The 20,813-nt window shown below is 41.2% G+C and overlaps 1 protein-coding gene across 1 annotated transcript in view; it reads right to left on the bottom strand.

Annotated features, from left to right (window-relative positions):
- trabd2b (TraB domain containing 2B) overlaps positions 1-20,813 on the bottom strand; it is a 75,395-nt gene that overhangs the window by 14,594 nt on the left and 39,988 nt on the right. The window contains exons 3-4 of the mRNA XM_059340660.1: positions 16,733-16,879; positions 9,051-9,225 (exon numbers count right to left, since the gene is read on the bottom strand). Coding sequence (XP_059196643.1) covers positions 9,051-9,225; positions 16,733-16,879 — 322 coding nt within the window. The remainder of the gene's footprint in view (positions 1-9,050; positions 9,226-16,732; positions 16,880-20,813) is intronic.

Below are 20,813 nucleotides of genomic sequence, written 5' to 3' on the forward strand. Positions count from 1 at the left end.
ACAGACATGCTGCCCAGCAGGCATGAGCTCAGAGATAAAAGTAAGTGTGTAGGTATGTGACTCTGTATGTAGTTTAAGGTATGTATGTGCGTGCTTGTGTGTAAACGTGAGTGTGTTTTTTTGTTGCTTCTCAGGACCAGAGGCCGACTGATTTTCTTTCTTCTTTACCATTTAATCGGGATCTGATTCACACCTGGGTCACCATGTGAATACAATTAACTACCACGTAGGAAAACCAGCAGTCGCCAGATCCCAAGGATGTTTTTTTTTTTTTTTTTTTGGCCTGCACAGTTTTTGCTGTGTGCACGTCAGGTTATGTTAATGCTCAAATGATCAAAGCCAGCAAGACTGAACCATTCATGTGTTTATGAAATGTAGCATTGAGCTTATTGGCTCTGAAAAGGCTATGAGATGTTCTTTTAGTCGCTAATGAAGTGTGTAATCTGCGAACAAGCTAATGAGCTGTGTTGATTTCATTAAAGGGAAGTGAGAACAAGTCCGACAGGCAATCGAACTGTTTTGAGCTACACGTGTTACAGAGCAACTCCGGAGTTCATATGAGAAAAAAGCCTAAGACAATAAAATGTGTGTGAGTTGAGAAGCGTGTGATACTGTCCTCATCCTCGTGGACACTGAGACAGGACAGAAGTGTCCCTGTATGTGGACTACACACTATGCAGTAACACATAAAGTATATATCCCCACAGTAAACAATGCAGGCTTCTGGGCCAGACCGCACTCCATTTAAAAATACATTTAAACGTGTGCTAAGCCCAAACTGTCAGTGGGAAAGCACTAATAATATCTCTCTGTCTCTCTCCCTCTTTATCTGTCTTCTCCACCAAGCAGAAGACATCACATCACACACATTCACGGCATCTCCGTCACTTCATAAAATGTTCATGCATCATGCAGAGGAGAAGACGGCGTGAAGCAGAAGAGACGACTAGACAGCAGTGAGGGATGCCGTCAGTTTAACCCTTTGGGGTCTTGTCCGTTTTTAAAACTTTTCATTCTAAGAAATATTTACCATGCCATGTTGGTATCATTTTTTTCAGCACAACCTCACTTATATGACCTGATAATAATTTTTTTTTACTTTGACTTACTAGATCAACATTTTAAACCCCCCAAAAATCAAATGAATTTTAAATGTTGCAAATGAGAACACATGTTGCAAATATAACATTTAAGAGGTAAAATGAGGATAACATCTAGTTCTATATTTTTCTACTAAATATATTTGACCTTATCTCCGGTTTTACTTTGGCTATCATCATCAAACAAAAACTGGCATCGAGTTTCAAGCCAAAACTTTAGAGGGAAATTGATGGAAGTGCTCAACGCTGCTTCGTTTTGACGTCATGACATCATGAAGAAGTAATGCGCCATGCAACTCTAGAGGGTTAATAAGGACGAGACAACAGCGGACAGAAAGGACAGACCAGAAAGAAAGACCAGAAGAGCAGACAGATGGCAAAAAATGGCTGAGAAAAGCAGATATGTACAAAGAGAGGAAGAGCCACGGAGACAAAGTGACATGCACGCCAAGCAGGCTCTCTCCCTCAGTCATCACTTCAACACCACAACACCACAAACGACTGCATAACACATGGGCCCGCTCTGTCTGCACAATGGGCTATTATGGGCCTGTGCAGCAGAACATGCGCATGAAAATCAACTTTCAGTCAAGTGGCCCAGACTTCAAAACAAACAATAGCTACATGTGTATTTTTTGACAGTAACTGCTCTTTCTGGCGATACAAATCTCTGCAGATCATATGACTTTGTGTCGCAAACATACACAGACACGCGTGCAATGTGTGTGTGTGAAGTGGTGTCTAGGCCGTGGCAGCGTCAGGAAATTCCATGGGATGTTTTCAATAAGGCAGGGCAGTGGCAGCCAGGGAACTGGCAAATGAAAACCTGATGAAGCACACCACAGAGCCTCAATAACACACTGTATATACCCTCGCAGCTCTCCTCCACTCCTCGGCACAAATGATAACTCTGCGTGTGCCTGTGTATGAAAATCAGTTTGTTGTTTGCATGTGTTTGAGAGACAGCAGGCGATTGAGAATGCATGTTTTGCAGAGTGAGTGATGGAAAAAATCTCATTGAGGCTTGTATCTGTTTACAATAGCAACAGAACAAGTGTCCAATGTGTTTACAATGTGTCTGCGAGCATGCTTTCCTTTTACTGCTATCATCTGGTGCTGCTGTGTCACTCGGCCCAAAGGGAAACAGTGATGCGTTCACTTGGCCCTTGAAGGCTGCTAACGTCATGCTACGGTGGGTGATTGGTTCCCATTACATAATACTGATAGTGAACAGCAGTGACCACAGTGGTTTAAGGGAAAAGGACAAGAGACTGTGAGGAGACATGATGCATTCACGTGATCCTCAAATGGTCCCATTTTCCGAGTTGGGAAGTCGTTCTTCCAACGTTGGTGTGTTCATGAGCTTAGAGTCATAATGTGGAAACAACATGGACACAAAAAAAATATTTATTTTGTTGCTCAGAGCATTTAAACAACAAGCTGTTTGAAGCTTTACATAAGTCATTTTGTCCCAGACTTTGTGCTGTACATTCCCTAAAACCACCCAGTATTGCATTACCTGACTAGTTATCAGGATTAAAGCTCATAATTCACTTTTCTAACAAATCTAAGTGTAAAGCAACTAATGGTTACAACCTGATTCCATATAACAAATTAAATTGCAGCAAAAAATTGATATACAATGTTTGGCATGTTTCTTTGTCTTTTGTTTGATGAAAGTAGTGAGATTGAACCTTTAGATACATTTTTTGGACTATAAACTATAAACCACATTAACAAGCTACAGTAAATGAGGCTAAATAACTGCCCAGAGCTGCAGGGTTTAGTGATATGTTAATGACTGCGAGCAGCTCTTGAACATTACATGTAGTCATGTGATACAATGGCAATAAAAATACTGACGAGCAGAGTTTCACTGATGTATCGTAGGCTTACAGTAATGTACGCTCACTGCATAAAAATTCAACTATTCAGAATATATTCTGCATTACTGACTGAAATATGACTGAAACATGTGAGACCAAGAGACTCAAGTTGACCGAGTTGCTTCTGTGGACCATCAATATCATAAAGTCTTGGCCCAGCAGCGGGCTCCAGTGAGAGAGTAATACTTCTCAGTCAGCCTCTTTTATACTGCCTGGGGTAATTCAATTATGCCTTCTGGAGCTCTTTCACGTCTGTAATTTGTATTAATAACCTGTTGGTGAAAGTGAAGAAAATAAAGAATGTCTGTTACAACATGTGTGTGCATGGACATGTGTGCAGAACGGAGGAAAATGAGAAATAAAGTGCTTTAGCAAGTACAAAAGCATACATTTTGCACATAAAAGGACGTCTGCTGCAGGAAGGTGTAGGTGTACAGTGCAGCGAGAGGAAAGGGGGAGGCCGGGAGGTAAGGTGCTGAGCAGAGCAGAGATGGATTTCCTGCCTGAACCACTTTATACACACGTCGTATAGTTTAATTACCCTGTGAAAAAACTCCTGGACCGGACTACGACATCGGTAACTCTAGAGGGCTTTGACCTGAGAGCTGCCCCGGCTCTTTCCCGACAGCCCTGTTTTCCTTCTGCGCTCTGGACATGGTTCAGACTGGAAGTGAGGGGGTCCAAGGGAAAGGCAGCTAGAAGGAGCCATTAATATTTATCTGTTTTGTGGCAGAAATACAACCTTATAAACACAAACACAGCCACTTAGACACAATTATAGTAACACAGAGAGATCACCGGCCTGTCAGACAAACCGCGCCAAGATCATCACTAGTTATGACTGCTCCGTTTTACAATCCACAAGAAAAAGCCGTGAGCCTGCGGCCTGCAGTTACACACGTCATGTTAATGTGATTTTTGAGATCTGACCATAAAGATTGGATTTTATGTGATCACATTATTGTACGCCCACATTTGGCCTGAAAATGGCTGTTATACATCTCTCCCAGGCTATATTTATTTTAAAATATGTCTGGACAACGTTACCCCTCACACCTCTGATCCTCTTTATTTCTCTTCATCATTCAAAATATACTTTGTGGTCAGATTGTAATCAGACTACAAGCAGCACTGCTTTCACAAGCAAGCCTGACCACTTCCACTTCTACTACTACTACTCCTTGCAATCTTGAAGAGCTCAGTCAGATTTCTGGGAGTCCACGCCGTCACTTAATACATCCTGGCATCATTGGATGATAAAAGTTTCATGGCTGGTTACGGCCAATGGGAAACTGGGACCAGCAGGGACAGTTACAGGACCGTAAAGACATGAGTCAGCGTCCTAAAGACAGAAATAAGAGATGAGAGAAAGGAAGCTTTGTGATTAGAGCATGGGAGAGACGCTATTAAGGCTGATTTATGAAGCCTTTTGCGTTTTGTTTTGGGATCTAGAGACGTTTGTGTCAACTGACATCTCACGTTAAAGGCCCAGTTTAAGACGCAACTTAAGTCCAATCAGGAAAGTGCACCTCTCCTTTGTATATATATATATATATATATATTCACAGGGGGATAGAAAATACTGGTGGTAGACATAATGAGTGTGGTCGACAGATGTTCAGCTGGATTCACTATAAGAGTAGTGTGTGCTGATATATTAAGGAAACATTGTGGTGGAAAAGATTTAGTTTTAATAACCTGTATTCTAAATCTGCAGTGAATTAGTGACAAGTTTTAACTGCTCGGTCATAAAATCTGAACTTTACATGGCATCACAGTGAGTGGCTTACAGTCTTCTTTTTTGTGTGTCAATTAATTTCTTTTTTAAAAGTATGTTTTATGACTTCCACTGCTGCAGTTTATATTATCATATGATCAGCATTTTTTTTTTTTTAATAATAGTTTAATTGCAGTCTTTGTAAATGTTCTTTAAGGTCCTCAACTCATTTAAGATGCATCTCTTTTTGATTTCTTTCTTCAGCTTCAGAGTTCTCCTTGAATGAACCTACAGGGCTGTCCCAGTAACTAGTTGCGTAATTAGCCTCCTTCGTAGTAAATCAGACACTAATTACATGCAGATTGCGAGCGCAAAATTGAATGAACGTGCAGCACAAACTTTCTGTCTTTTTTTTATGTCGGCCTGCATTCATCTGGTCCTCATTGGCTCTGCCTTCCTGGGGCCTTTACCGAGACTTCTGTGTTTACTCTGCGTCTGTGCGCATCAATGTGCTAGTCTGTGCACATTATACAGTATTAAAGTAATGAATGGATGTTTAGGTATGAATCCAAGTATGTGCACGTGTGTTAGCATGTGTGTGTGTGTGCATGGCAGGCTATAACTGAAATGGTTCTTATCACTTCACACTAGCTGTCACTTCTCTCGCACACAACGCTGCAGCCTGTAGATGACCCCACACACACATGTTCACCTCCAAGCCAGGTCGACACACTGGAAAAGCCAACGCACAACCACTGTACTGACGGGCAATCTGGAAAACATGAGGCTGCATTAGATTTTGCACAGATTTTAATGCTAAAATGTGGCCGTCTCATGAAGCAAAACAGATGACTGATGTACATGTAAAATGTCAGTTTTATGTAAATGGGTTTGAACGCTGTTACACATCATCATATCACTATCTGTTCCAAGTTAAAATGCTCTCAAATGCTCGGCACTGTTAGTCTGCTTAATGTAAGCTGACAACGGCGAAGACTCAGCCACATACACAACCACATATTTATCCACAGAAGATTTCCTGGCTGAACAATGTCCTTTTTTTAGCACGTTTCTCTTCTACACATTTAATCAGGAATACATTATTCACATCCAGGAACTGCTCAGTAAAACAACCTATGCTAGTAATGCCTGGTCCATGTAATCACATCGCTGTACTGTTCACAATTCACAACTGTCTGTAATCTGTGTTGGACAACGGGTCACACACCAAGTTCTTTCACCAGGAGGAATCTCAGATGATTATGTCTCATCTATAAACTATTTATTTTTGTCATGAAAACAATAATCATTCTTGTTGCTGTTGTCATTGGCACACATTTTTTGGTATAACCCTACACTTACCCACTAGCAGGGAGGCTGGTTTTAAAAGGTTAAATATGTATTCTTTCTACACAAATATAGTAATGCAAATATCTAATCAGCCAATCACAAGAAGTAGCGAAATGCATTAAGGCATGTAGACATGGTGAAGACAAGCTGCTGAAGGTCAAACTGAGCATCAGAATAGGGGAAAAAGGTGATTTTAGTGACTTGGTTGCTGAGTGTTTCACAAACAGCTGATCTGTTGGGATATTCACACACAACCATCTATAGAGTTTACAGAGAATGCTCTGAAAAAAAGAGAATATCCTGAGTGGCAGTTCTCTTGGCCAAAATGCCTTGTTGATGCCAGAGGTCAGAGGAGAAGATGATAGAAAGGCAACAGGAACTGAAATAACTTGTTCCAACCAAGGTGTGCAGAAGAGCATCTCTGAATGCACAACATGTCCAACCTTAAAGCAGATGGGCTACAGCAGCAGAAGACAACACTGCCAATTTTTTAGGTACACATTACTAGAAGTAGACCTATATATCGGGCCGATATTTGTGCTTTTTACTTGTATCAGCATCGGCCGATACGTGTGTGCGTTCGCCGATCAATTAGCCCATTTCACTGAGCCAACACCAGGCAAGGCTCGGTGCAACATCTGCCATTCTCTGGTGAGCTGCTGCTGATACCGAAAAAAAGAAAAACACATCAAATATGTGGATCATCTGAGGAGCCACCACCTCCAGGCCTAGAACAACATACACATTGTTTGCTATCAAACTGTTAATATGTTTTGTTAATAAATGTTTTTTTTTTTGTTTAAATTGATACTTGTGTAACATTTGTTGTGTCATTTTTATCATGTAAATTGAGGGAGAAAAGGCAATATCGGCTTCAAGAATCGGCCCAAAAAAATCGGCAGCACATATGGGGGATCAGCTAATACTGATGTCAAAATAACCGGCATCGGCCTGAAAAAACCCGTATCGGTCGACCACTACACATTACTAGCTAATAAAGTGGCGAGTGACACATGTCCCAAAGGATTAGCAAATTTTCACATTCTCTTTTATTTACATAAGGGTTGTATTTCAGCCTGGGGCAACAATTTTGGTCCGTGCTGCAAATGCAGCGCATGCAGTAAAGTTCCTATTGTAACAGGCGACTGCTGCCAAGGTTTCCTCTCAACCTATATCTTGTGCTCCTATTGGCTGTAGCTGCCCGGCAGACTCCCTGACAAGTTAAGTTATTTAGCTTGCTAGATATCTGGAATTTCTGTGCAATGCATTTGTGAGCCTCTCGTCTTTGAACAGTTCACACAAGGCGCTTGAGAGCTGTTTTGCGAGCACAGTCAATGCCGATTTCCCTCTGATCTGGAGCTTTTGTCCGGGAACTCCAAAAACTGTTGGTGAATGGAAAGTTGGCTTAAGTCATGTAGTGTGAAATAGGCATTAGGGATTTTATACACAAGTCATTTAAATCATGTTACTCCCACTCACAAGTCCAAATTAATGTTCTCTTTCTGCTTATGTTTGAACTGAGCTTTCACACATCAGTACAGTGCTGCATCAAAGCTTCAGTTTTGTCTTATTAGTGCACAAATAATACAGCTATCCTGCAACAATAACACAAAACAACAAAGTAACACCACATATTTGAAAGTAAAGTTTAAGAGTAACAGTAATATCTGTATCTTCAGTGTGCTTTTGACAAAAGCCAAACAATTATCTCCCAGCCTACTGCCTTTTAAAAAAGTGTGTCATATCCTATCATATCCCTGTGCAGTGCATGTATTAAACAATACAACATTGCTAACAACTTGTAATAGGAAACATTGCTGTTTTTTTTTCATTTCCTGCTACTCTCCACTCCAACTCTTCAGTGCATATTTTAGCCTAAGGAGTTGGACTGGGTTCGTTGGCTTTCTGAGGTTCACATGACTTTCATTGTTTCATAAACACGGTGGGAGAGATGCATCATCAGCCCTGCTCTTCATCTATGCTTCAAAGACACACTTATTTAAGCATTATTGCACACATTCATTCCTTCATGGCAGTCATGTTCAATGCTAACTTACAGTCCACACACACACACACACACACACACACACACACACACACACACACACACACACACATACACGTAGCAGCTGGATGTGTGCAACAGCAGCCTTGTCCAAACAGTACAAAGAGCAGAGGGAGCAGAAAATGCTCAGAGGAAGGACCAAGGCATTCAGCATTAATCATACACTGTGGCACAGACACACACACACACACACACACTCTCACACACACACACCCTCAAGGCAGTACCACCCATTTTCAGATGCACACGCACAGACACAGTCATACAGTAAACAGACACCCACCCACCACCTGCTTTTGTGGGCAAACACACTTACATGTATATACACAGACACACACAGATACACACACACTTCCCTCAGGACACACTACACCATTCAGGAAACATTAGCAGCATTAGCCAGGAATGCTAATTGAAACAAACAGCTCATGGTTTCTTCATTTCTGAGGTGGGAGCTGGCTGTAATTGAGACTTCTGTGTGTGTGTGTGTGTGTGTGTGTGTACTTGTATAGACACCCAGTTTTTCATGCCAGAGATCTGGGAACCATTGTACACTATTATTGTCCTGTTTTTTCTCCAGCTTTGCTTTCAAACACAAAAGAGAGCAAATTGCTCACCATAAACACACATTAGTGCTGACAGAATCAGTGTTCCAGACCAAAGCAAACCTGATCTCTCTCTCACTTCACAATTACATGCAAACACACACTCTCAGCTCCAATCAGAATGTATTTGGAAAGACTTCATTTAATGCAAACTAGAGTTTGGAGTTGCTACCCTGATGGATTCTCTTATTGTTTGGCCTGCATTTTGAAAGACATTCCATAATCAGCGGGGTAGAGGTCAGTCTTGTAGTCTTTTGAAGTGGCCAAGGAAACTTCACCAATACCTCACATGTAACATTCCTTATCTAGCATATGAGGCTCCCTTACCTGCACCAAATGCAAAAAAGTATGTCTGGTTGGGATTTCTCTGCAGCAAGGCGGACACACGGCGAGCCATTCTCTCGTTGCGTTTGTAGATGAGCTCTTGGCGGAAGTAGCTGTCGATCTGCAGGGCGGTCATGCGGTCATGAGCTGGCAGGGAGCTGTTGATGAAGTGAGGCAGCTGAGAAAAAAAGCAAAAGGCAGAGGGAAAGTTTTGAATTGCAAAACTTTGATGATGAAAATCCACATCAGAATGAATCATTTAAAGCATACATCAAACGCAAAAAGAAAGCAGTGGTGTTAAAAGGGACTGAGAGGGATAGAAAACGAGGTGGAAAGTAAGAAGAGGATGGTGTTGGTGACACCCTGGCAAATGTGTTTGCCTGTGTGAGTGTAAGACCTGGCAACCGGGAGCGTTTGTGACGTGACATCTTGACAGAAAATGACCAGCGCTCTGCTGTACAAGCTGGTTTTTATATTACACAGTAAACTGAGAAGAGTTGAATTCTTGGTGTTAAACTAGACATACACTAGTAGAGTTAATTGTACTCTGGATAGAGTTAATCCACTATAATTAACTCTCAGTCGATAAATTGTTGTTGTCAAAACCGAGTGTAAAAAGGAAGTGTCACTAAATCAAACCTGTAAGTGTAAATGTTTAAATATTAACTCCGAAATTCTTACTCTAAACTCTGATCGTGTATTTCACACCTCAAGTGTTAACGTCGCCCCCCTACACCGTACAACACCGCTCTGCTGCGTGTCAATCGGTCTGCTGAAGATAGAGCTACATCTCAACAGTGTTTAACGGTTACACTGTTCAGTAAGTACATGAAGTATCTGATAATGTTATTGGTACCTTTACACCAAGTTAGTGTAAATTTGACTCTTTTTGGTGTTAAATTTTAACTCCAAAAAGAGTCAAATTTACACTAACTCAGTGTAAAGGTACCAACACTCGAAAAAGTGTTAAATTAACACTCTGAGGTGTGGACCCATATAGACACTTTAAAAGTGTTAAGATCAACTCTTACAGTGTTAATTTGGGTATGCTGATTTTACTGTGTAGAAAGCATCAATGAATGAAAGAGAAAGAGGGAGGAGAGCAAAGTGTCAACACCATGAGTGTGTGTGCAGACTGTCGGAGCACTTTTTTGTATGTGGCTGCGTACGCTAATGTGTTTACATGTGTGTTTGTGTGAGTGAAGGCAAGAGCTTGTGTGCAAGTGCAGTGTATCCACCGTGTGAAAGTGTGTTTAATTGCTGTGTGATTTATTAAGAGACAGGCAGGCAGAAAGAGACAGACCATGCTGGCTCTGCTCCACACTTGGCTGCATCGGTGGATTCAACAGGCTGTTAATCTGTGAGGATGAGCGGGGGTCTGCGGTGGGGTGGCCGGGATTTGGTGTCGGACTCTTAGCTGTCCAACTCAGAGACACACCTAAAGACACACAGTCTGTCTTCGGTTCTTTAACTTCCTGTTAGGGTATCATTGTACCTGTGTTTGACTCTTTCTGGCTCTTTCTCTTGATGTATGGTGCAATAAAATATGAAATATTAGAGATAGGTGAAATCCCAATATGCCATGAGTATGTTCCATGTGGTCTGTTCCCTCTTTCTGGCATGTTTACTGTCATTTTTTAACTTAGGACTGTTTTTACTATTGTGGTGCAAAAATTATTTTCCATATGTTGTAATTCCTATAAAAAAAAAGTTTTAAATCAGAAAATCGTGGCCCATTAGCCGCTTGACAGCGCCTTAGCATGGTAATTGGAAAAGAAACTACATGAAAATTTAAATATCAGGATTATCATGACCAAAATCATAGCAGTTATTAGTATTATTACAGTGATAAAATGTGCTCAAAAATATTCAAAAAGTACTGATACACACTGAAATAATTTCACACAAAAGTTTTGTAATAACAACCAAATAAAATTAGCAGTTTAATGCACTTTTTGCTTGCATAAACATTAGAAATAATAACATAGCCAGTACCTTATGTAAAAATGTGAAAATCATATCAAATGTACATGAATATTAAAATCTCTATAGTGCTGTCAGTGCCTTCGCCATGTTTTTATCAATGCAAAATAATCCCAAATTGCATGCTTTACCTGTACACCTGCATCTGGGACAATGTTGGACATTGTTAAAGCACATTAAATAAACACATTACATTTTGAAACAATAATACCAACTGTCAGAAACTGTCAGTTTACTGTTTCACCTAGATGGCAATGAGATCCACTGGCCAGATTAGAACCTGGTCTCACAGGAATCCGTGAAATAGCCACGGATTCGCTTAACTCAAAATCCGTGGAATAGCCACGGAATCACTCAAAATTCCGTGAAACTGACACGGATTTCGCTACAATGCAAGTTAATATTTTTTCCTATTGGTTTGTTCCAAGTCACGTGACTTTCAAGGTCCCGGCGGTCAGAACAAAAAACATGGCGGACAGTTCTCTCATTTTTAGTGAAAAAAATCAATATTTTGACTTAAAAACGCATAAAAATGGATTTTGATCACATTTCTAGCGAGAAATATATGTTTTATTTTCTAAATATTCACTCAGTGAATGTACATAATCACTTTGTATGTTGGAATAGCCACGGGATATGACTGTCATTAATTTGCATTGTAGCGAAATCCGTGTCAGTTTCACGGAAATTTGAGTGATTCCGTGGCTATTCCACGGATTTTGAGTTAAGCGAATCCGTTGCTATTTCATGGATTCCTGTGAGACCAGGTTCAAATAAACACATTACATTTTGAAACAATAATACTAACTGTCATAAACTGTCAGTTTACTGTTTCACCTAAATGGCAATGAGATCCACTGGCCAGATTACCATGGATAGGTCCATTGTACTTTTATCACACGTTGTCGCAAGTTTTACTTCCTAAAAAAATCTCTCTATTTCTGTCCTGACTCTCTTCTTCACTGGTGTCTTGTATAACCAGGACCACACCTGAGGCTACCCATTCTTCAGTTTTCTAACCAGGTTGGAAAGAAAAACATGCTTTCAGTTTTCGTGTCTCCATGTGTGTTTGAGTGCGCATATGCAGATGTGTTTAATCTGGAATTGCATTTGAGTGTGACAAGAACACACACATGCATACACACAGTCGCTGTCTGAGTCTGAGTTACAAGTTGACACAAAAGTAGAACAGCTGCGATGGTGCATAAATCTGTGAGTGTGTGTGTCAATTTGTGGTGTCTGAATACATGGGGGGATTTATTGAACCACATGTGAACAAGGTGCTTCTCTTCCAGCATCCATCTAAAATCTGTATCTGACACATTTTCTCTCACTCCCTTCCTTCAGTTTCATATAATAGTAGAAAGGTTCTACCTCACACCTACATTAGATATGTATTTAAAGGGGAACTCCAACATTTTTACACAGCAATAACCCTCTGTAGCTCCTCACCCTCATTCAAACATAACATTGAAATTCAAATTTAAAAAAAGAAAAACTCAATACAATGCAAAATTGCATTACAACTCGTGAAGTCAGTCCTTTAGAAAATTCTCACTTATGAGGTTGTAAATACCACAACAGAGGTTCATTCATAAGATATTTTCTTATGAACATGGCAAACCTTTGAGTGGCAGTCATACTCCTAAATCTGTGACACAAGTCTTGGCAGACAAAGGGCATTCTGGGTAATGTAAGCAGCAGATTTTGACAGTTTTTTTTCTTCAAAACTGTGCATTGTTAGTCTGACAAAAGTACAGTACTATCAGTGGATTCTCTTTTTTCAACACTTTCACAATAAATGTTTGTGCATTCTGTTGAATAAAAGATGACCCCTGTTTACTTAGTGGAGCAGCCAGAAAAATATTTCTTCCATACTTTTGCTTTAAATCTATCACAGATCTGCAAGTTATGTGGACTTATCGGACTATTTTTAGGATGTTCTCCAATTTTCAGAAAATAGCATGTTTGCACATTCCTTTTGAATTCCATCATCTCAATTATTATCTGTGGCAGGTAACACAGTGACGTTATCTGTCACAGTTGGTTCTTACTCACATTTGGCAGGTTGTCAGCCGTACATTTCAAGACCTGATCAAATCCAAATGGTTTGTGTGACATCAGCCACATTACTCATTTATCTCCACGGATCTCAGTGAGGAAAGTGAGCCAGAAAGAAAGAAATCCAAACAGATATTTGTAGCCTGAAGTCTTGTGTTGTCTGTCTGTGTTTTTTCAGGGTGAATGACTCAGGCTCATCCGGATTGACAGAGGTTCAAGTCAAATGAGGCAAAGAGAGAGACAGAGAGAGCGCTGCAGAAGGAGTGCTCCATCATTGCTCTGATGAGTGAAGATATCGTAAGTGTTTCATGACGAGGGAAAAAAGTGTTCGGTCGGAGAGGGGTCAAGGTGGGAGTGTAGCGGTAAATGCAGATAACTTATCACAGGAAAGGCCATTAGCTGCTCTGTATCCCAACCTGCACAGGAAATGTGGAGTGACAGCGAGATATTTCCTCCCTTCCTCACTACTGGTATCGCTCTGCACTCACTTTCAATCTGTCTGTCCGGCAGTTTACTCTCTTTCTTTATCATTTGGCTCTTTTAAGTCCTATTTTCTCTAATATCTCTTCTCTTATGCTTAAATTTCTTCCGTTAATTTCTAATTTCCCTTCCCTATCATTTCTTTTCTTTCCTTTTACTCCATTTCTCCATATAAATCTTAAAAACACAACCTTTTAACAAAACAAATAATTGAGATAACACAGTCAATACCTATGCAAACATAAGAATACAATATATTCAAGTATTTAGGTTAAATTTCATTTAATAAGACAGCTGCTATGGACAACTATGAACTTTCATGTTTCATTTACATCTCCATCAATTATTGAGTAAGCCATATGAAGAACAATGAAAAAAAGAAAGAACTATTGAATTCCTTTTTTTTGTTGCAAAAATTAAATTCTCGAAGATGCATCTTTCCTTCTTTTCTTTGATAATATAAACCCTCTAAACTACTGGCCTGATTTTCATGAAACTTTGCATAAGAGTGTAGCATGAAACAAGGAAGAACTCATCATTTTGGAGCCAATATGATCATAGGCAAGATACACAAATTACTTTTTACTTCCGTTAACATTTTGTTTTTGGGCATTTGTGCTACAGTCATGTGGTGTTGCACTAATCAGAAAATATTAACATGAACGTATTCTCAACTTGAAACAACTCAGAAAGTCTGCAAACATTGTCACAGAACAGCTATCAACTTGTTATTTAAACACTCTGAGCAATAAAATAGTATATGTATATGTACTGTTTCTTTTGTGTGTACATTACATCAAAGATTATGATCAAACTGAAGTCCGAAGAATGACTTCTAAAATGGGAAATAGGACCATCAGAGGAGGCCTGTGCTCTCTGATTGCCATTGCAGTTTGTTTATTTGTTGGTTTAAATGTTTGTTTGTTTGTTAGCAGGATAACAGGAAAAGGAAAAAACATTGACCAAGGAAAAACCCATTACATTTTGGAACAGATCCGAATCACAGGGACGATACAGAACATTGCAGGATAGGACATGTCCAATATCTGCACTCTCTGGGTGCCCCTTTAGCTTCTGTTATGTCCCTCGTCTTTCTTATCTGTCTCCCTCATTCTGTCCATCTTTGACTTTATATCTCTGACAGATTTGCGTCTAGTTGAGTGTTAAAAAGCAGAACCACAGCTGCACCACTCTGCTGTGCTCTGCTCTGGGGCCCATCATCCACCTCTTTCTAATAGGATGAAGATTGAACTGCGAGAGCATCAGGGGTGTTGGAGGCCTCTGGATTAAGTCCCTTCTATCAAAAAACACCTGCTTTTTCACAGCCATGGAAGGTCTCTCACACACACACACACACACACACACACACACACACACACACACACATACACACACACACACACACACAAACCTGCTATAGATCAACAGGCTGCAGAAGCAGGCAGCACAGTCAGGCGTCTGATTGCTCTAGCATGTGCTTGGGAATGTTAATACATGTTATTACGACTTGACGAGCAGGAGCAGGGGTGAACTGGTATGATTTAAAGCGATCAGACAGGAGACGACTGGAGCTGCGACTGCAGGTGAAACTGTGGCTATGAAGCTCATCACGACCCCAAGAGAGAAAGACAGATAGACAGACGGTGAGGGAGGAAAAAGGTGTCTTTTATCAATGGTTAACAAGAGAGGCATGGTGAGATGTGTATAAAGTTTTCTCACTTTGTGTGTCTCTGGTGTAAATGATGTGGAATCTCTGCAGTTGAGCGGTGAGTTGAGGTTGCATGGTGTGTTAGGTTTAATGGGACTTGAGGATCGGTAAGGGAGGTTGACACAGCATAATTGACTTATGAGGAGGGCTTTCGAGTAAATCTGCACTCGAGGGTGGAGAAGGAGTAAGAGCTACTGCACACCATGCCAATGAATGTGTGTGTGCTATATATTGAATGGCCTTTTGACAGGGCTGGGGTGTGAAGACCGATGAGGAGGCCATCGCTGAAGGAGCAGAGGCTATGTTGGGAAACACAAAGTTAGAGGAGGTCAGATGGCGTATTTACGGCTGAGTCCAGGGCTATTAAAGTGCCAGACTATCAAGTAACTTGAGGCCGAGCGGGATTAAGATGGCAATGTGCAGTTTTTGCGGAATTGATGTGCAAGCCTAAAAGTTTGAGGTGACGATAGCTTAATGGCAGAGAAGTGGGTATGAGAGGGTTGCCAACTCAAATCGAGGGTCTGACAGATTTTGGGTTTTTGAATACCGTTATAGAGGTTTTTGGACTAAAGCTGCAAGTAGCTGGTATTTTATGTGCTGACTTGTTTTTTATATATATCAGAAACCTCACCATCCTTTTTTGTCCAACAGAACAAAACGAAAAGATTCACTTTTACTCACATAATTTTATTCTTGGCGGAGTGAAACAATATTTACACAAAAGTGGACTAAAACTGCACTTGGTTGGCTCTGAAATGTCGAATTTGAATGATACCAGCAGTTATTGTGTCACATTGTGGATCGCTTATTCATAAATTCCTGCTTTTATTTTGTGGAAAGACTACAGGTTGAACCCTGCTGCATCAGTTGTCTTGACAGGATTATTGCTGACACGCAAAAAACAATAAAAATACTTACATGTTTATCTTTTTCCTAGTTCCTCTTTAAATCTGCTCATACATGATTGTAGTTGTCTCTCGAACGTTTTCTCAGCAACGAGTAGAACCGACTTGGAGCCTGTCATAGTAATTGCAGGTATGCAGTCTTGTGCCCTCACAGACTTGACGTTGAGGCCTATATGATGATGATTGCTCTAATTTTGTTCTTGATACCAAATGTCTGTTGGCTCAGTCCGTCATCTGACGTCCTGACTTTTTACATATCCTGAAAAAACAGGTTGTTGGAAGCACTAAGAGAGACCTTTATGGCAGATTGTTGTTAGACCATTTTAAACTTTGTAAGTGGGAAAAAAAGGGAGATAATGTGAAAAATAGTTTGGCAAAGCGCAATAATGGCTTCATATGTATTATGCTTGGCAGGCGCTTCATGCTCATTTTATGGTCTTTTTATTGCCCGTCTTGAAACCAGCTCTTTTGATTGAGTCTTTTAATGAAGCTGCAAAGGTTATTACTGTCTTATGTGTTTTAGGTCAAATCTAAGGAAGGAGACTAACCTGTGAGGTGTCATGGTTGAAGATGATGGAGCTCAGGTCTCCACAGTTGTAGTGGGTAATGAGGTCCTCAGTGGTGTAGGAGCCCTGCAGGCTGCCAGCTCGGACGCCCTCGTGCTGCAGCAGCGTCTGGTTCAAAGCAAACAGCACCTGCAGGGAGAGACGAACGGAAAGACAGGAAGGGCGCTGTTACTTTCTGCATCCACAGACTCACTGCTCTGCGCTCGAGAGGAATTTGCCATGAAGGGGGAGAAAATTGTGCAAGCGTGGCCAGTGTTCCTCTTTTAAAATATAATGTGACCTTAATATACAATGAAGCCGTTATTCCTGAGTGTCGGCGAAATATAAGTTGTTTTGCAGCGTTTTCATTTCATTCAGGATATTTTCATACACTTTCCATACAAGCTGACTACAGGTAAAAGCAGACCACAAGAGACATGGCAAAACTCCACTGACTTTCTTCTGAGGGATGGAGAAAGCAGCGGGAGAAAGGGAGGGCTGGAGAGCGAGAGAAAGAAATAACCCTTCTTTCTCTTTCACCAGGCCAGGCTGCCGTAAATTTACAGCAGCCATTAAAATCAAAAGTAAACCCTCTTTAGAGAGAATTTATAGCGTGCAGCCGCCAGCCAGCCCAAAAACTCCACAGCTGTCCTAGACACCAGGGGTTAACCCAGCTGCTCCCGCCCTCTACATTCCCACGCCGCCTCTGACTGGCCTGGCAAGCGGGAAAGAGTTGTCAATCACTGTTAAGCTCTCTTACAGGAACCAGAGGTGTATTATAGGAGATATATTTTCTATTCACACAGTTCTATATTGCACTTAGTAAGACAGTTTTAGTTGACTTGATTAGAACAAGTGACTCAGCTCATCAGATCTTCAAACAGCGCCGGGCAGATCCTCGTCTATGATCCTAATTACCAAGAAACCTGACTAGAGCTTCGGAAAATACTACAGGGAGAACGTCAGCATCCAGGCTCAGATGATTTGTGGAGCAGCTTAAGGCCGATACAGCTGCACAACTGATTGAGCCCGATGTCAGAAGTGGGTCATAATTCACGCAATTAAGTTATGTTTTTGCAATCATAAATGCCCATATCGTGCACATTGAATGTTTCAACTCCAGGTAACCCTTACGCTGGGATAATCACAACCCAGCTCTAAGCTCAACCTTGTGACTCTTTCTCTCCGTCTCTCTGAGGTCATTGTGTTTGCTAACCAGTCTTGTGGGCTCTTTTTTGCTGTAGTGTGCTTTTTTTTTTCCATAATGCAAAGAGACAACTGATGAGCTAACGGCATATATAAGTCTCTCTTTACCCCCTTTTATTTTGTCTTGTTTCTCCACTTCAGAAGAGTGTCCATCCTTTTCTCTTCTCTGTGGCGGCGCCAGATCCCGAGCCCTCAGTCTGATCTTATTTATTCTTTTTGACATGTTTCATTGAGCACATTTTCTGCCATGCTCAGCGCCGCACCGTCGCCATGCCAGAGGTGCATAATCCAGAGTTGGGTCTAGATCAAACCTGTGACCATTTCAGTCCAGAAAAATATGACTTTTCTCAGCTCATATCTCAGCACCAGACTTCCCAAACCCAGAGGCCCCCCTGCTGTTTGAGTTATGACACTATACCTCGTTTCAGCTTCTATTTCCATCTCAAGTAAGATTTTTTTATAGCTAAACTTAAGGTCATGTCGAGGTGTGACGCCAGGCCCAGAAAGGCTACGTTCTGCCTGGTGGCTAACTAGCTACGGTAGCTAATTCTGCAGATGCTGATTCTGTTCTGTGCCAGTCAGTTGCCACTGCACCACGTCCTTGACCCACAGGGCTCTCTGCCACATCTCAAGGTTTTTCCAAGAGAAACAGCAGAAAAGGCCCTGGGTAGAGTCAGGGGGCCGGAGCTGGCAGAGCACACACACCTGCCAGGCAGTTTGTAAAGCTGCCAGCTCCGGTAGTTTCCCTTAACATGGCAAACGGCACCAGACATGACAGACAAGAGGGTGCAGTAGATGATGCATGGCAAGAACCTAGGGGTGTGTGTGTGTGGTTGGTTGTGTTGTTAAGGGAGTTGTTATTTCAATATTGTCCGTCTCCCGGGGAAAGAACATCTCTGCAGCTGTAACCATGGTGCCTGAGTTTGTGCTGGGCAGAATGAAAGAGCACGTCAATCACTGCGGGAGAGGCTGAAGGGGAGAGAGGAAAAATGCAAACATTCCCTGTGTCTGCGTGCTCGCATGTATATGCATACGTGTGAATATGTGTGTGTGCACGCACGCACGTGTTGGCTGACAAAGTGGGTGTTCTCATTGCTGAAGTGGCCCACTCACTCTGACAGACTGGCTCTTTTACAGCCAGGCCTTTTCAAAGTAACTAACATTGACTCTGCTCACCACATACTTTACTACCGCAGGTCTCTCCTTTTTTTTTTTCCTCGTCTCATCTAATACATGCGTGAGAAACTCCCATTGTAATTAAATGAAAGCTTTATAAGAACAAAGCTGGAAGGAACAGAGCGCATGGATGTCTTGGAAGCTGCGATCTGAGTGCAGCACTCCAAAAATTCATTAGCGAGTGCTGGAAAGAATAAGGGGCAGGGCAGGAGTGGGAGCAACATTAACAAAAAAAAGGAATCAGAGAGATCTTTCATGTTTCAGAAAATGTCATTTATCAACATGTGTGTGCATTGCAGCAATTGACCTTGAAGTGCGTTAAATCCTGGCTGTTTGCTAGCAATAGTGTTAGCTTGTTTGAAGGTTTTACGGGTCTGAAGCATGAGTAGGTGCCGATGACAAGGCGCTGGAGCCGAGAGCTCACTCTTGTCGACTACATCACTCCCTTATTATACCTCCTTAAATCTGAATCGGAGAATGTGAGTGATGGATAGTGCTAAAGGGCTTCGGGCTGCGATACAACAGAAGGAAGTGTCAAACTGACGGGGCCAAACTCTGAACTCTGGCAAGGAGGAGAAAATATAATATCCAGCATTTTTTTTTTTTACTTTATAGCTGTAGGAGACGGCGAAAGCAAATGAAAAGGACACCTCATTAACAACTGCATTAAATGTACAGATATCACAGCATCAATCCTGTCTGCGTCAGTCTTTCCCCCTCCTTCATGTCCACTTTCCCCAAGCCACCCTTTTAATTTCACTAATCCGTTAGTCACTTCTTTTGATATAAAACAATGAGACACTATTTCACGATCCTGCAAACTGAGGGAGAAAGAAGAAAGAAATGGAACAAAGGCAGGGAGGAGAAACAGCAGGAGAAAGATGATGAAGAGCAGAGAACAAAAGCCGCAGAGAGTTGAAAGTGTGAAAGAATGGTATAAGACAAATAAACCCTTGTTCTCTATAAGAGGAGCATGTGTTGTACAGATGGAGGTGATTCTGTGATTCTTCAGTGAGAGTTTGGGTTAGTTGGAATACACAGTTTATGAGTACAAACCTGGCATGGACACTGAATATAACCAGGCAGTCAGGTGCATGAAAGCATGCCAGTGTCAGATAGGAGATCTGAGGTTTGTTCCTTCACACCTCTCCTTCAGCTTTACTCAAGCTTTTTCTCTCATTTTCTTGCTCACTTATATTTTGAAGTGCATCATGACAGTAATGAGTTACAATTTCTTTAACATGGACCCATTTTGTCTTTTTTAGGGGGAGGACAGCAGATTTTTAGGGGGAGATAGCAGTGGTGTGAACCGGATTAATGGCTGAATAAGGATTTAGTTGAGATGCAGCTCAGCACTGTGTGTCAAGGTTTTCCAGTCATAAATCTGTAATAGATATTGTTTTTTGTTGAGACATTCATTTTAAATGTTGAATTGTTTAAAGGCTAGAACATTATGATGGAAGTTAATGAAGGCCATTCCCATGCTCAGTTATGTCTCATAAGATATTGCAGCAATGTTTTGGTTTATGCCATTTGTTACAAAGATTTGGGGCATAATTTAAAATTTTTTTGGCCAGTCTATTAAAACAGTCAAAAGTGCACCTAAAATACCACATTAAGACACCAAGAGCAGGAGCACCAATGATGTGATTGGGTATTGCAAAAACCATTGGAGATATATGCAACAATGACAGTTTTTGTG

The sequence above is a fragment of the Centropristis striata genome, chromosome 9, assembly GCF_030273125.1.
Source record: "Centropristis striata isolate RG_2023a ecotype Rhode Island chromosome 9, C.striata_1.0, whole genome shotgun sequence".
In the NCBI taxonomy this organism is placed as follows: domain Eukaryota; kingdom Metazoa; phylum Chordata; class Actinopteri; order Perciformes; family Serranidae; genus Centropristis; species Centropristis striata.